An 18,062-nucleotide genomic window follows, 5' to 3' on the forward strand; every position below is an offset into this window, starting at 1 on the left:
ACATTTCATTGATACCTCAGGGGGAGAAAATGAGGTGTAATTAGCCGGAGCTCTCCAAGTCCCTGATTCTGCTCCCCTTGGCAAAACCCCCACTTTTTTCAGTGGCGCACACAGACCTCCAATCCAAAGACATTCAGTGCCAAAGCTGGGTCTAGAACCCAGGAGTCCTGCTTCAACCAGCTCTTGGTCATGCTGCCCTTTACCTGCTGATGTCACCCTCTGCGCTGGGAAGCTAATATTTGCATAGCTCCGCCCCCACCTCTGCACAGCCCTCCTTACAGCGGGTGGTCCTGGCGCTTCCCCCCACAGCTGTGATTGAGTCAGCAGCGCGGAGCATGCGCAGAGCGGGTTTGGGCTGGGGTGGTTGCCTTGGCAGCAGGCATAGGAAGAGGGGGATTTGAGCCACCGACGGTGTGGGGGGAGGCGGCGCGGCCCGTCCGCTGAGCCCTGCCGAGCAGGAGGCAGGAGGCGGCGGCCAACGAGTAACGGTGTGAAGCGCGGGCGAGGCGCCGAGCGGCTGCGGGAATGAGGGACCGGCTGGCTGAGCTGACAGCGGTGAGGGGGCTGGCTCGGGGACCGGGGACCGGGCCGGGGTGCGGGGCAGGCCGGGAGGGGTAGCGGGCGGAGGGGGTGCTGGAGGGGACAAAAAGCAGCGAGTCAGGGACAGCGATGGCAGGGGTTCCGTGGGGAGGGCTTGGCGGTCAGAGATGGGGACCTTCGCGAGCCTCTCTGCTAAGATCCGCTTAGGCAACGCCCCAGACACGTCCCTGGAGGCAGCGAGGTCGCTGAGCCGCTCCAGGCTCCTTTCCAGCTCTCGTCTCTGGGAGGAGGAGGAGGCGGGATATCCACTCTTGAGAGATGGGGAGACGTTGCGAAAGCTCTTGGGGCTCCTCGTACAAACTTCAAATCCTGTGGGGTTTTTTTGAGGTGGTGGTGAAGACCCTCTCCCATACCCAAATGTTAATATTTGAGTGACAGAGGAAACGGGTCATAATTTTTGTGTGCTTGAATTATCTACCGTGAGATAGTAAATGCAAGAGTGAAATGAAGGGCTTTGTCTCTTTTTCTTTGTTTGTTTTAAGTTATCCCATTAAGAAATAAGATGTCTAAGTCAGCTGTATGTTTTGTATATATTTACAAAGTGGTAGTTCAGTATGTTTCTGTATTCTTTTCCTTCCTCTCATTCTTATCCTGAAAAGAAGAGAGGAAGGAGTTTGGGGAGAATGCCTTTTGTTTGACTTCAGCAGGATATGGTTCCAACAAAATAAGAATGTTTTGATTATATTTCAGAAGGGGGAAAATGGAGAATGCACATCAAATGGAGTTTCTGTAATCAGTCAGGGCTCCAGGTGTGTACAGGAGTTCACTTATGCCAAGTTGCTTGCAGGACTGGGTACCAGTTGACTTAAAAATAATGTATTCTGGAATAGAAAAAACTCAGCTATTGAAATTGTGCTTGTAAATAGAATAAGTAGTCTCTTTCCTCAATTCTCTGTACGGGTGGGAGGCCTTTTGGAATGCTTATTACATAATCTTAACCAGAAAAGACTGTGTGTCAGGATTGTCTTTGTCCTAATGAAAAGTGTATTTTTTTCAGGCGATTTTCTTCTTCCTCCAGTCTCTCTCTCTCTCTCTCTCTCCTTTTTTTTTTTTAACTCTAAACCTCCATTCTACAGATTATATGGTGTCAAATTATAATATAGTGCACACTTTTAAAAGGGGGCAGGGAGAGAAGAAAGCAGCAACAATCTGAATTAGATCTGTGATGCTTAGCATATTCAAAGCCCAGTCTGACGGGGAATGGGAGGGGAAGTAACAATGTTGTTTTCATTTAGAACAGAGTTAACTTTGACATTTAATTTAAAAAAAAATGCTATCCATTTGTAGTAGTTTGTAGGTTAGCATCTAGTAATGCTTCACTCAAAGACACATGAAACAGGTATGACACTTATGTAATTATGACTTTAGAGTAAACACTATGTGTAGTAGTAAAATACTTCATACTTGCCTTAGTGTAACTCAAGTGCAGTCTGTAAAATTCATTTTAAAATCCCAAGGTGCTTGTTATGGATTGACCTGCATACAATTTTTCAGTGTTTCAACACTTATTTTAGTCCGAAGAGGAAAAACCATCAAAACCCAAACTTTATCACTTAAAAATGTGTAGCTTTACTTTCTGAGACACATGTAAAACAGAACACATGCTGGATGATATCATGTAGGCTAAATTAACTTCAAGAGAAAACTTGGACAACCAAGTCATCACCCTCTCATCTCCCCAAAATTTTCCTCACTGTAATATCACAAATGACAAGTTTTTGCTAATATTAATGAGTGTCTTCATCACTACATCAGCTTTTTTGTCAGAGTGCATTTCTGCTTTTTTTCAAGCACAGAAATGATGGGTTTGGTTTTTTGGTTTTGGTTTTTTAAATCTCCACCGGGAGAAATCGTGGGAGCTATATGAATGTTGTTACCTATGTTTTTAAGCCTGTCTTTGTTTTAATATAGCTTCATTGCATTTTGATTTCAATAAATATTTTAACTGAAGTGTAATAGGATTATATTGTGTAGTTTTTAAACAGTAACCTGCCAAAGCCTGGGGAACCTTCAGGAATCACTTAGCATTCCTACATGAGGGAAAGGAGTTTGTTTATAAATAAGCAAATTATCAATTTAGTGTAAAATAGTCTGTTTCCCACTGCCAATGTGCTTGATATGCTGCATAAATAATTTAAGATGTCATGGTGTTCTATCCAGTCTACATTAATACATTTAGTGAAAGTACTTCAACCACCTTGGGAAAGCTTCTATCCTAGATTCTCTGTAATTAAATTTAGGACTTCTAATTTTTGGTTGCTCTTTAAATATTACTGAGAGCAAATGTTCTACTTTTGTCAACTATAATATTAAGTTATTTATGGGGGTCGTGGTTTTTTAAATAGATAGTACATTAATTTGATACGGTTAACAAGTATTTCCCTATTGGTAAGTCTGGTCTCTAGACAAATAAAATTATGGAATTTTTGGATAGGATGGCGACACTAGCTAAAACAGTTCCTAAAGCGGAACAAATGTGAAAAGAGCAACTGGAACATTCAGATATGAATGTACATAGTTTTCCCTCATTGTATTGAGGAATACCCAGTAGTCACACATGTCCTTCCAGAGGAAAACGGTCCTGGATGCGTTTGTTGTTTTTTGTGGGGGGTTATGTCTTATTTCTCTTGTATGGATATTTCCAAATTATTCTTGGCAGTTTTGTAATGTCTGCTCTGTGGATGGTTAAAACTGAAAATGATCTTTTTTTGCATCCCAGGAAAGAATTGAACTGCACTGGAACTCAAGTCCAAAGCTTTGTGTTAAATATCTTTAACCCTAATCCAGTTCAGTCTTGGATTCCTTCTACCTGCCCCACCAAAGGAATAGTAATATATTTTAGAAATCTTGTATTTTTATAGTCTGTATTAAAATAACAAGCTCAGAATACACATGCAATATAAAGGTTTAAAATCCAACGACCGTTTAATAATCTGTTCAATAAAATGTGCAAACCTTTTTCTTTCTATTTTAAAAAGTCACTCTAAAAAGTCTAGATATAAACCTTCCTTTTTTTTAAGGAAGCTAAATGTTTGGTGTATTTTTTCTCAATTTGGTGTAAAGCTTACCATCCTATTATCTGTCATGTCTGCTTTGAGCTTTGTTTGCATCATGTTAAATGCATCCTGCCATCTTCGTAAACCTACCCTGTGTCTTTTTCTTTATCAGTGTAACTGATGCCTTTGGGAAATACATTTTTATTTATTTATCGTGCTTTAGTTTTAAAATATAAAGGGATTGTAACTTGGTGAACAGAACTGAAGATATTGATAGTTTCTTAATACAATGCATCTTAAATGTACATGAAGCAATTTATGTTAACTAATGACTGGTAAAATATGTTTGGGAGTATGGGGCTGGGGGGAGAGAAGAAATGAACTACAAATCCCTGGAATACTGTGGATCAGTGCTTTTTGGGGAATCTGACTCTCAGTGTTTCATGTGGTGTGTTTGAAGAAATGCTTTAATTGTTGAAATTTGCAGGCAGAAATTGATATTAATGAAAACTTAGAGTTGAGAAATCAAGTATAAATATTAAATAAAAATATATTTTACAGTCTTACATTAAGATACACTACAATGTATATATAATATGTAAGCAATTACATATGTTAACAGAAGTTTATTTAGGTTGCAAAGTCAAGGCACTTGAAAGATAGGAAGTGCCAGTTTTATGGTTGCCTATGCAACCTCTCTTCTGCTCCCTTGTGTGCTCGTCCTATGTACTGAGAGAGGCATGGGTGTTAGGATAAAAATAGTTTGTGTTCATGTAATGACTAGCCTGTATATTGCACAAGGTTGTTGAATTAAGGTTGGATGGGCAACCACAAATCTAGCACTTAAATCTTTCTAGTGTTTGATTTTTGCAACCTAAATAGCTTTCTTTTTAATGTAGGTTTTTAGTATGCAGCTTCCCTATGCTTTTTAAAGGGGGGGAAGTTTTTTTTTTTTTTAAATTGCATATATATAATAGAACTTTGTATTGTAGCTCCTGGCCCATGTGGTGCCACAGAAGGTTAAGGAGAATGGGAGCCATGGCCTTGTGCCTGACCGTGAGGAAACTTAGTTTATCTCTTTCTTTCCTCTCCCTTCCCCAGCTTATAGTTATTCCAGGAGCTCCCAGGTGATCCTGTGCTTACTTTCCTGCCATTCATCTCTCTGAGATAAACAGTTCCTATATGGTAAAAGTCCATATTGGGAATTAAACTGTGTATGAAACAATTCATGTTAATTGATTTAAACATAGTTTGATCCAATTCACTCTCTGTCCAAGCTGTTTAACTTGCACTAGTCTGAACCAGCCTTAAACCATGTATGTGGTGATGTTTTTCATGTTCTAAAATACAGATTCAGTAAATGGGTCCTAGCCCAGAGTTAAAAGGGCCAACAGCCTCAAGTATTTTTAATGGGAGCAGTGGATCTAGCATAAATAGGCAGAGGACATCATTATCCATGATTATCAAGCTGGAATTTTACAGGACTGCTATTTTAATGCACAGTACTCTTAAAGAAGAGAGAATTAAAAGTGAGCAGTGAGTAACTGATGTGGACACAGTGGCAAAATGAGAACACCCATATGCATGCAATTAAGCACTAGGCCTCAACTTTCGTTAAACTTTAACACTGTGGAGGGGTTGCTACTTGCCATCTCCCTTACTCTCCTGTACTAGGCATTTAATTGGTTACAGTGCAGGGGTCACAGGTTTCTTTACCATAAACCCCATAACTTGCATCAGTGTTACAGGGCTCTTTATTATATAATCCATAACTGGGTTAGTCTCCTCAGAGTAGCCACCAGTACTCAGCTCTCTCTGAGGCCTAGCTCTCTCCTGCTGCAAGGGGGAAATTTCAGATTTAAATATCTGAAACTGAAATTTACTATTTTTAAAATCTGCTGATCTTGAATTTAACCAAAATGGACCGTGAATTTAGTAGGACCCTACCTATAACACAGTTATTAATAAATTAGCTTAGTTGCACCCTAACTTCAGCTATAGTCTTTGCACAAGATTTCAATGAGTCTTAACTAAATGGAAAGTTTAAAGATAGTTTATTCCATTATTAAGATCCTTCAGATGCTAAATTTCTTAAATGATCCAGTTTTAACATATAAACAGGCTTTTTTATAAATTTTCAGAAAATTTATTTTATACTCAGTAATTTTGAGGAGAATATGCTGTGTTTTTCATACTAACAGGTTGAATCCTTGTTTCAAGGGCAAAATGGAACACAACCTCGACCTTAACTATGGAGACAGAGCTAGTGCCTTTATAATAATATGATCTCGCCCCTGGATAGAGTTGGTGTTGTAGACAGGCCTCTTTTGTGGAGGGAGGATAACAAAAACTGTAGGTTTCTGCTCATTTTAATTTGGACATTATAGCTCCCCTTGAACGTAGAAATTGGATTGCTTATGATGCTAGCATAGGCATTGGGCTCAGGTGGCTTCTCAGAATTTGTGGGGAGAAAGAACCATAGTAGAAATACAAATATTAACTTTCATTTATCATTTGTGACACTATTACAGTAAAAGCTTTGTTATCCAGCATGTTGGGGGAATAGGGGTGCCAGTTAGTCAAAAATTCCAGTTAACTAACAGTTATTCATTTTATTGTATTCCATTGGAAAGTATACACTATAAAAAGTATACAGCTACTCACCAATCCAGTAGTAGTCCTGCACTGCCAAGTGATTGGTTTCTTGAAGCACTTAGGTGTACTGTATACAGGTAAAGTTTTCTATACAGTAGGTTATCTTATGACACTACATATTACTATGAGCAGCACATGGAGTACACCCAGATCACTAAAAATACACTTAACAGTAAAACTGTACTGAACATAATTTAATCTTTCTTTTATGATTCAGAAGGCACTTCAGGATCGTGCTGTGCCTCAGGGTCATCATTATCAACATCAATTATCACTGTAGATGTAGAAGGTGTAGGAGATTGGGCTGAATCTGTAATGACCCTATGACACAACCTGGATGCTGCTTTTTTGAATAAATCCCTGATAGCAGCTTGCTTGTCTTCTGCCTCTTTTGCATAAAAGTACAGTGCAGAATGTGGAATTGCATAACCTCCTGGGCAATATACTAGTCCCGATTACTAGATTGAAGATTTCTATTGGGAGATATCAAAAATGCCAGTTAATAGAGCTTTCTGGTTGATAAAGTGCCAGATAACACAGCTTTTACTATAATGTTTTAGTCCTTATGTGGAATAAGATATTTATCTTTTAACATACGTGATAAAGCAGTGATGGAAAGATATAGTAGATCTTGTTGTCATCAGTGGGTGTAGGCCTCATTGGACACTGTGTGTAACGTTAAAATTGTTTTTTATAGAAAACTTTATAATACACGAACAGTCTTGGATGGGCACAGTGAACACATCTGAATCAATGTAGGATGTCAGTTCTGAATGGAGCACCCAAGAACTAAAGGTAGTAGGCAGAGGTTGACACCATTTTCTTCTATTGGCTAAGGTGTTCTTGGACAGAGATTTGATTGACTAGTTGATGGAGAAGGCAGTTACATCATTTTTGGTACATGATTTTGTGAGAATAGTTGACACGCCCTCATATCTGGAAATTAGTGAAGTAGGCTGTTATCCTACCTGATGTGAATGGCCTTCTCAGGTGAAAATATCTTCAGTGCTTATGTCAGTCCACTAGTATCTTTGTAAAATGTGGGTTATGATACAGAAACTGCAACTTTTTGGTGGGTGGTTTTGTTTTGGTAGTGGTGGTGGTTTTGAATCCTAAAATCTGTAAAATCCACAGTAGGTTTTCTTTTTGGTCTGAGGTATTTTGTGTAAAGGGAAAAAAATACTCTAGCTTTTGAAATTTTGTACTGGTCAGATGTAGTTTTCCCCAATGTGTCTACTTGTTTATCTTTTAGATTACGAGCCCCTTTGTAGCGGAAACTGTGCTCTTAAATGTTTGAAAAGCACTTAGCACATAATGGGTGATATTACACATAGACTTCTTCCATGTTCTTATGTATTTATTAGATAGGACAATAAATTTGACAGTAGTGCATAGTGGATCCCTATGATATATCTTCTAGTGCTTTGCTTTGTCTGTTTATACATATCTCAAGGATTCAGGATTTTGCTAATTCCTATGGGAGACTCTTCCATAGTTTTTATAATTATCATTAGGATTTTTTTCCTTACTAAACTTTACTTGATTTCATCCTATTATTCTTCATTTTAATCCATTGTACTATCTACATTTCCTGGGTGTTTACAACTTTCAAATATAATATCTGAGGAGTTGTCTTTTTTTCCTATCACTGGTTAGCTGTCACTTAGCCAGCCTATCTCATACATATTTAAGGTGTAATATAGACCCAAATCCTGCAAACATTTACATACATACTTAACTTTCCTGTTTTCACTGAGAATATTCACAGTAGTAGTTTAGCATATGCATAAATGTTTGCAGGATTTGGGCCATAGTAACATTTTTTTCCAGTGACTTCTAACTTTGGGAATGTTTTCTGTTGAGGAAGGGAAAAAGAGAAAAATATAATATAAAAGTCAAATATTTGATTTTTATATTATGATTTTAGCCTGAACACTAAGAATTGTTTAATTGGGGAAGTATATTGAACTGTAACTATACAAGAGAGCTTTTGATGTATAACTATTTCCCCAATGTGTCTGTGTTGCAGCAAAAGCTGTTGCATTTCTACTTGCCCATGAATCATAAGTATGGCAGAGGAAACATTAGCTTATATTGCTCATGTTGACTGCTTATATTGCTCATGTTTACTGCTAATGTTGGCTGCTATGGTGAAGATTTAGAATGGAAAGTGTAAATGGAAAGAGGGCAAAGCGGTAGTACTTAGTCATAGCTTTGTTGCTATGCCTATTTAACTAGAAGTAATCAGTTGTTTAATTCTGCTTCAGAACATGTCCCTGTGCTTCATTTTGTAGGCGTGCTCAAATTAAATCACTTTTTTGTTTTGTTTTACAGTGTAAAAAAAATGAAGATGGAGAGACAACTGTTGTTGTTGAAAAAGATCATTTTATGGAGGATTTCTTCCAGCAGGTAAAATGAAACAAGGGGCAGATAATTTTCTCCAACACTTAACAGTTTAAAATATGTGTAATAGTCTTAGTAATGGTTTTTCTCTTACTATTCAACTTTTTTTAAAAAGCGTTTTTAATACCATATTCTGTAAATTATTCCTGTTTCCTTCTGATTCGAAATAAACTAAGCCTTACTTTTTGTTATATCAGCCAACTTTGTCAGTTCAGGAGGGAAAAGCTGAGGCATCATAATATAAAGAAAATGTGGATTATATAAAAATAATACTGCAGAAATTATAGCGTATAACCATGATGGCTAAAATCACTATACAAAACCAAACAAATAGCAAAACTGAGAGTACTATTTGCCAATATATTGCAGGACTTCCTACTAAAATCACTCTAGCACAACTTCCCTCTAGGAATGTAAAGTAGAAACATAGCTACGTTCTCACCAGTCTTACTTTAGTGTATAGTGTCAAACACATATACTTAGCAGGTACTTCAGGTAGATCATATAACTAAGTGAAGCTTTGCGTTGTTATAGATGGATGGAAGCTCTCATGTGGTAGTTAGGTATTTGATTTATTTTAAGAAGTGCTGCTCTGTGCTAGAGCAAAAAGGTTGTAGTAAAAATGTGAACAGATACTATAGAGCAAGAGATCTTTCAGCAAGAAAATCATATGTATGTTCAGGATTATGTTTTAATCATGTTCAAAGAAATTGCATAATATACGGGGGGACATTACTTTTTTCAAAATTAACTTAATTCATGCTTAACTGGGGAAGAAGGTTAAATTTTACAATTCTAGATTCTAAGGACCTCACCCCTTCTTGTCACCTGTCTAAATGGGCCATCTTGATTATCACTACAAAAGTTTTTTTTTCTCCTGCTGATAATAGCTCATCTTAATTAGCCTCTTACAGTTTGTATGGCAACATCCACCTTCTCTGTATGTGTGTATAATTATAACTTCTTACTGTATGTTCCATTCTGTGCATCCGACGAAGTGGTCTCTAGCCCACGAAAGCTTATGCTCTAATAAATTTGTTAGTCTCTAAGGTGCCACAAGTACTACTGTTCTTTTTGCAGATGCAAACTAACGTGGCTGCTACTCTGAAACCTATCTTAATGCACTAACTTATTAAAACAACAACAAACGTAACCAAAAAAAGCAAGATTTTATGGTCTCCAATAGGCTTAGCCTTAAACTTATGCCTAATTACAAAAACAAGTACCTTAACTACATTATTTTAATTCAGAAAAATGTGAAACAATGAAATGAAGTTCTCAAAAATGAAAGAATAATTACCACCTTCTTTAGCAATATTATATTGGCATTCAAACCTAAACAGTTATAAAAGAAAAATGAAATTAAACAAATGAAACAAACACATAGCAACTACAAAAGAAAGGCAGCAAGCCAACGCTTCAAGGATCTTGCTTTTTATTATCACTTTTTTTTCTTTATCAGCTTCAACTACTTCATCTATATCAGGGGTCTCAAACTCAATTTACCTTAGGTCCAGTGCCAGTCTTCAAATCCTCCCAGCGGGTCGATGGTGTTCACGCCACCTCTCAGCCCATTTCCCACTCTTTTCCGTCGCTCCCTTGGCCTCATGCTGCTCCAGCTGACTCTGCCCAGCGACTAGTGACGGCTGTCTCCATGGCTGACTCGGCCCAGCGACTAGTGATGATATCTGTCCCGCTCCCCAGCCAGTGGGAGCTGTGGGGGGCTGTGCCTGCAGCAGACAGCTGGCAGCGTGGCTGCCTGGGTCTCTCCTTCACAGCTTGGCGGGCAACAGCAGGGATAGGGAACTGCTTGAGGGAGCTGAGCCACCCCAGGTGAATGACATGTTGCCACGTGCAACCACTGGGAGGGTCACAGGAGCAGCAGGATGCAGCAACGTTGGAGGGAGGGGCATGTGAATCTCTCCTGCCCCCCCTCCCCCTTCGGCTGGCAGCCATGAGGACTAGATGAAATAATTTTTTAAAAACTTTCTGTGAGCCACAGTGGGGAGGTTCTTGGGCTGCAGATGGCCTGTTGGCCGGCACTTAGAGACCCCTGGTTTAAAACATGCTTAAGGTTAAGGATATGATTGAGTGCTGATCTGAAAAGGAAAGATTTTCTGAACTGGTGTTTCAAATGGTTCCTCAGGTTAAGTCAACTCACCACTAAGTCCCTGAGGTTCCCATGACTTTAATGTACACTGTAAAAGAGAGATCTTTGAAATAGTCAGTCTATTCACAATACAAAAATTCCAACCCAAAATACATAAGTCAAATTTGTTTGGTAGAAACTTCCTTTACTATATCTTGCCTTCGGTTTCAGGTATGTAGGAATTTTCATGCCGGCAGTGACAAAGTATTCTGTTTTAAGCAATTACTAATGCCAGATGCTTCAGAGGAATATTGTGCAATATTGGTGTGGGGGGTTGGAAAGATTCTTCCTGACCCTGCCTACTGATCTTAATGTTAAGCATGTAGTTTTTTTAACCTTAAATTATTTATATTATCTGTGTTAAAATACTGACAGAACCTGGTCTGTATTTGAAAAAAGGGATTTCCCTTCTCTATATTGGGAATCCATAAATGGATGTACCCTCAGTCTGGGAAAGACACAAATCATGACTGATTGCTCCTTAGATGTAGAAGGTTCTTTGCGTTTTCTCATGGTCTGCATTGTTGGCCCATCAGCATTTGTCCCTGGTATTCAAATCTGAATAACGTTGGTTTGTAATGTAAGAATCTACAATACTGATATTTTTCTTTTGACCGTCATATAGTTTTACGGTATGGCATTTCCTTCCTTTAGACAATCCTAATGACTAGTTATCCTTTCACTCCTTTTGATTTTAAGCATTTCTGATGCATTTCTTCTTCCTAATCTGTTGGCAATAAATTTTTTCTAGCATCTTCATTGCCACATTTTTCTTTCCCTGTAGGTTGAGGAACTCAGAAACAGTATAGCAAAAATAGCACAAAATGTGGAAGAAGTTAAAAAGAAACACAGCATTATCTTGTCTGCATCAAATCCTGAAGGCAGTAAGTATTTTACTTTTTTAGGTATTTAATATGTATGGATAGTGATCCTGAATGAGTACTCTTAATGGCTATGCGGTCATATTAATTGAAAATAGAACTTTTCAGTAGGAGTGAATATTGCAAAATTTATGAAATGTGGTACTTTTTTTTATGCCTCAGATATAAAATAAATTGAAATCGCCCATTTCAGCTTTAAGATCACATTTAAAAGAGGGAATGTCTTCAAAACATTGTTTCCATAATGCTCCAAGAAGCCAGTCTAAAACTTAACCTGATCAATTTTCTAAAAATAACTCAAAGACAACATCTCTTTTCTGTCTGAAAGTGTCTCACATCTCAAGTAAATGACACATTGTTGGAATTGTGAGACTGATTACTCCTTCCTCCATTTTCCAATAATGAGAACCTACTGTCCCACTTAAGCTACTTTACTGTTCTGCAGTAATGGTGAAGTCCCAGATCAGGAGCACCAACTTGGGAAGTAGTAGCCCTCAGCTTAGAGACAAAGGTGCACTTTCAAAACAAAGAACGTTGTCTCCAGTGAAAGCTGCCCACCACCTTGACCTCATCTATCAAAGGAACACATTTACCAGGTATATTGAAGGTGGGCCTTAGGGAAAGAGATATTTGTGATGCTGAGAGCAAAATAAACCACAGGATAAAACATAAATAATATTGTAAATATAAGTATTCATTATCTAGAGGATAGTAAGACTACTAAAATTATATACTTTTGGATGTGAGTAGAAGAGTTTATAAGCTAATTTCTTTCCATTCACTAGTAGGCTTTTTCTACCAACTGGTATTCTGTTCTAAATTTTCTTTTGGTCACAGTTCTGTTTTCCCCCTTTCTTTATTTTGAAATGAATTAGTATGAATTCATGATGGCGGGGAGAGAAAGGGTTTTATTTAAACATGGAATCTTTTGTTTGTTTTTTAAATTTAAACTTGATGGGGAAGGGCTCTGTTCACATCATCATGTAATGAATCTTCAAAACTGGTTGCCACTAAATAACTGTTTAAACCTCCTCATATTGGTTTTCTAAGAAATCACAGTGATATTTACTCCATTAGTCTGGAACCAGTACAAACACATAGCTTAGAGGCAGCCCTTACCCCTAAGAACTTGAACTCTAATTTAAGGCGAGAGTCAAGAAATGGGTTTGAACAAACTCTTGGAATGTTTGGAGGCAGGAGAATGCAGAAAAGCGTGACAGGTGCACATAATTACATAAACTGGCAATGTACATGGTTGGCAGGCTTCAAGATAAAGACTTTTTAGAAGATATGTAAATAAGATGGGCACAGTTCTTGGATCATACTGAGCTGTATTTGACTTAAGAATCAAGGTGGGGGATGGGTGCAAAGCTACATTTAAGAGGTGGCAGGGGCCTGAATTAACTCCAGGTTGAATTTAGACCAGACCCACGGTTGCACCTAGCTGCATTGTCCCCGTTGATGGCCATTCTGACAGCTGGGGATCACTGAAGCACTCTGGTCACACTCCTTATTCCAATGGCTGTAGGGGTGGTATAGGGTTGGATATGCCACTTGAGGATTTACTCTATACTGGGGGAATCCTTAGTTGGCCTCTTAGACCAGCTTTACAGTCCCTTTGCACTGTCAGTAGCCCAAATGGGTCTTACGGGACCTGATAATTGGCCCAAAATAGTCATATTGGTAATCCCTATCTTAAATTTGTTTTGAAGCTTCCTTTGGTCAAGTTTGTAACGCTCTCTTTTTAATGGACGAAAGGATCAGATGTACATAATTTCAGTATCACTGCCTATATGCATGTTTTGCATTTGTAGTTGTGTACACAAACTACTTTTCAGTGGTGAAGAATTACTGTTTTGCCCATTTGTGAATCCTTAATCTTTTGAAACTTTGTTTTCAACCTGAATATTTACAATAACGTCTGTGTATTTATTACAAAGAAAATTATACCGCATAAGACACTGCTTTCATTTGAATGGTACTGATAACGTTTACTTTCACTCAATGTTTCTCTCATACACTTACTGTAATTATTGAAGTGTTATTAATAGCTAGATACTGTTTTCACATGCAGGAGTCAATGTGCGGTCATTGGTGAGAAATAGCCTTTAAAATATAAAATTACCTTCAGAATCAGTGGAAGATGCTGACATAGAACAAGCTTTGAGAAACTAGTTAAAACTGTAATACTGCATATTTTTTGAAAAGCTGCTTAGTTACAACACAGTTGCCTAAAACATCACTTTTATGCATTCTAGGTTTAAAAAAAAAACCTCACTTTTCACGCCTTTTTGCGAGTTCAGCATTATTGACCAAGTTTCCAAAGTGCTCAAGTGACTTAGCACAAGTCTTGCTAACTTTCAGTGGGGCTTGTGCTCTCAAGTAATTTACGCTCCTTTGAAAATCTCACCCTTAAATGTCTCTAATGGTATTATTCATAAGCTAATTATAGCTGCCTGTGCTTAGATTCACTGTAGAGGCTTAGCTAAATCTCTCCTTATTAGGCTGTATACAGTATTCTCAAGTGAAAAATGGACAGTGCCTGGTACAGTGATGTGATTAGGGGGAAAACAATGAATCAGTGATAGACGGAAGTATAGAATGAACTATTTATAAGAAAAAAAAAAACCTACTTGAAAATTTCCCTTAATTAAAAACTCAGTGCACTTTAAGTTGTTGAACTTTAAATTTGGACCAAAAAGTAAATCCTACTTTAAAAAAAGTAACCTTCTTAATGAACTAGATTTGAATTGCTGTGATTTGATTTGGTTAGCGAGTTTTTTCGTGAAGTATCCCAAGCTTAAAGACCTTCCATGACAAACATAAACATAAAAAACACTAACCTGCTCCTAATGTGAAATCATATAGGCCCTTTAAAAAATATTGAAACTTAGAAGAAGGACTTTGAATTTGGACATCCAGGATCCTTCTTTGTGTGCCTTCGATTGAATCTCAATGCTGTGACATCATAAGTTTGAGCATACATAGCCCTCAGCTTTCTTGGTTATAAAATTACTATTTGAGTGATCAGTCTCGTTTAAAACAAAGTTTATCAGCAATATAATTTATTTCTATTGTTTGTTTGCCTTGTTAAAATAATTTTAGTGAAGATTATTTTCCCATTTGTCAGCACAAGCAACATATGAGAACTCAAAATATCCTTACTCATATGTGGATATTAATAGATTTAACCTCCTATAAATTTAATTTTGCCATAATATTAGTATTTTGTTTAGATGATATATGCACTAGTCTTGTGTCACACCCAAGGAATCTTTGCTTTTCTGTGTCTGCCTATGCCAACTGAATTTACTGTGTATGTAAAGATTCACAAAGCGTTTGTGTTTCCCTTTTGATTTTTCCCACAAACTGGTGGTTACCAGCAGCAGTGAATTTGCACAAATGCTGGAGCAATGATACGAAACTTATCTAAAATTTTCACTGTAGATGCAGATTTAGGGCTTGATTCATCTCTGCATTTCTCTTCTTTTAATCTGGTGTGACTTCACTGCTTTTATGGCAATGTAACTTCACTAAAACTGGAGTAATGCAGTGGTGACTCAGGCCCACAGCACGTAGTTGATGACAGCAAGAGGAAAGCAGAAAACTTGGTGGGTGGGGAATATAACTGGTTACTGTTACAGGAGGAGATACAACAAATAATTGCAAGTTACAAATTGGCTACTTCAGGGCCACAGCTGCTGGGTGAGGGCGGCTGTTTCTGTAAGATGGTGACCCTGTACTGAAAAGAGTTAGTAGGGACCAGGAAGTCACCAAGGAAAGCAGTCTTGGGTAAGGGACTGCTTTAATTTTGTTCCAATAACATTGCAGCTGTAGAAGATGGAAAAATAATTTTAAGTTAAAAATAAAAGCTAACTGGATTTTACATGAGCCACAAGTGCATGACAGAATAAAGAGTTCATTTATACTGGCCTGTGATGAAGCTGCTGTGTGAAAGGAGTATGTTTAACTTTTTTTATGATGGCGGTAACGTTTGGAAAAGCTGTGTGTTATGCCTAGAGGAAATGGGAAACTAAGGGAAGGGAAGGAAGTATGTGGAGAAAGCTGTATAATTTCAATGAAATAGTTTCCGAAAACACACAATAGTTTGCTCTAAGGGGAATATTTTTAAATTACCTTCTCTCCCCTCCCCCCCCCCCCGGTGTGAAAGACATGAGTTTAAATTTCAAATGTAAGAGGGGAGGAGGGAAAGAAGAATGATAAACTCAAGTTTGTGGGGGCTTAGTAGAAGGTAGTATCTCACTTACATAGCTATAAATACTTGTTTTTTTATCTTAAGAGCAGAATTTGCCTGATGGGTTTTAATCTTTAGCTCTGCATATGTATTGTTAATTTAGGATAAAAAGTTTTTTTTTTAAAATTTAAGATGTTACTGAACATTTCCAGAAATTTCTTTTAACGACTATTTGCAACCTGAAACATCAGTTAATTACTATCTCATCTGACCTGAACCTAGTTCTCCAGAAGAGAAATATGTTTATGGCCAACTTTATATGCTTTTACTTATGGAAATTACAGTACTCAGTGGTACAACTAAAACTTATTAAATTAAATTACACAGTAAAAGACAAGTAGCTAGCTTTATTATTTGAAAATCGTGAACAACATTACACTATATCTGGTAACTTGCATGTTTACTTTCTGTCCTTTGTTTTATTAAATTTGTCTTAGAATTATGCAAGAAACATATTTGCTTCTTTAATAGCTTTAATATGAATTCAAATGAATGTTCACATGGGGTACTACAAATTATATTATATATTACAAATAAGGTCTGTCTTCTGTTATGGGAATAGATACAAAAATATATATCACTTACAGTTGATAGAAATGTAAGTTACATGTGCACCTGGTATAAACTTCATGAGGTTGGGGAATTCCTTGTGTTTTCTTCTGATTTGTTTTCACTAGGTTTTCTCCAGACACTCTCTTGTTTTTTGTTTTTAAAAAAAGTTTTTTATATAACATAATTTTCTAATACCTTCCCCCTCCCTCTCTGGGTGCCTCTGAGGGACATCTCCTAAGGAAATATAAATGTTATACCACAATCGCAATTATTCAGTGTCAACTATATCTTTCTAAAGACTTTTAGTTTTGTAAGATTCCTTTATCTTCTAGTTACTCGTTTTCTAGATCATCCACATCTAGAGTTGCACGAAATGTTTTTGACAAATAGTAGAATTGGACAGGCCAAAAAAGAATGTTTAATAGCAGCTCGCTAAAGAATCAAAGCCTAACCGTAAGAATTATTTAAGTACATTAAAAATAGGAAGCTGCCAAATAACAAGTGGGGCCACTGGACGATTGAAGTGTTAAAGGAGCACTCGAAGATAAACCCCTTGCAGAGAAGCTAAATTAGTTCTTTGCATCGGGCTTCACTGCAGAGGATGTGAGGGAGAGTCTCACAACTGAACCATTCTTTTTAAGTGACAAATCTGAGGAACTGCCCCAATTTGAGGTGTCAGTGGAGAAGGTTTTGGAACAAATTAATAAATTAAACAATAATAAGTCACCAGAACCAGATGGTCTTCACCCAAGAGTACTGAAGGAACTTGCATATGAAATTGCAGAACTACTAGCTCATATGTAACCTATCGCTTAAATCAGCTTCTGTACCAGTTGACTGCAAGATAGCTAATGTGACAAGCAATTTTTTTAAAAGGCTCCAGAGGCAATCCGGGTAATTTACAGTCTGGTAAGACTAAATTTGAGTAGCAGGCAAATTAGTTGAAACTATAGTAAAAAACAGAATTATCGGGTACATAGATGAACATGATTTGATGGATAAGAGTCAGCACAGCTTTTGGAAAGGAAAATCATGCCTCACCAATCTATTCATCTTCTTTGAAGGGGTTAACAAACATATGGACATGTGTGGTCCAGTAAATATAGTGTAATTGGACTTTTCAGAAAGCCTTTGACAAGGTCCCTTAAGGCTCTTAAGCAGAGTAAACAGTCATGGGATAAGAGGGAAGGTCCTCTCATGTATCAGTAACTGGTTGAAAGACAGGAAACAAAGGATAGGAATAAATGGTCAGTTTCAGAATGGAGAGCAATAAATAGTGGTGTCCCCCAGGGATCTGTCTGTTACCGTGCTGTTCAATATATTCATAAATGATCTGGTAAAAGGGGTAAACAGTGAGGTGGCAAAATTTGCAGATGATACAAAATTACTCAAGATAGTTAAGTCCAAATGAGACTGCAAAGAGTTACAAAGGGATCTTGCAACATTGAGTGACTGGGCAATAAAATGGCAGATGAAATTTCATGTTGATAAATACACAAAATGCATATTGAAAAACATCCCAGCTATACATACAAAATGATATCTAAATTAGCTGTTACAACTCAAGAAAG

At 37.5% G+C, this 18,062-nt stretch overlaps 1 protein-coding gene across 2 annotated transcripts in view; it reads left to right on the forward strand.

Annotated features, from left to right (window-relative positions):
* Positions 1-311: 311 nt before the first annotated feature.
* Positions 312-18,062, forward strand: part of STX2 (syntaxin 2) — a 40,602-nt gene continuing 22,851 nt past the window's right edge. For both annotated transcript variants that reach the window (XM_073312755.2, XM_073312754.2), the window contains exons 1-3: positions 312-555; positions 8,586-8,660; positions 11,588-11,687. In XM_073312755.2, coding sequence (XP_073168856.1) covers positions 526-555; positions 8,586-8,660; positions 11,588-11,687 — 205 coding nt within the window. In that variant the 5' untranslated portion in view covers positions 312-525. The remainder of the gene's footprint in view (positions 556-8,585; positions 8,661-11,587; positions 11,688-18,062) is intronic.

The sequence above is a fragment of the Lepidochelys kempii genome, chromosome 15, assembly GCF_965140285.1.
Source record: "Lepidochelys kempii isolate rLepKem1 chromosome 15, rLepKem1.hap1, whole genome shotgun sequence".
Taxonomy (NCBI): Eukaryota; Metazoa; Chordata; order Testudines; family Cheloniidae; genus Lepidochelys; species Lepidochelys kempii.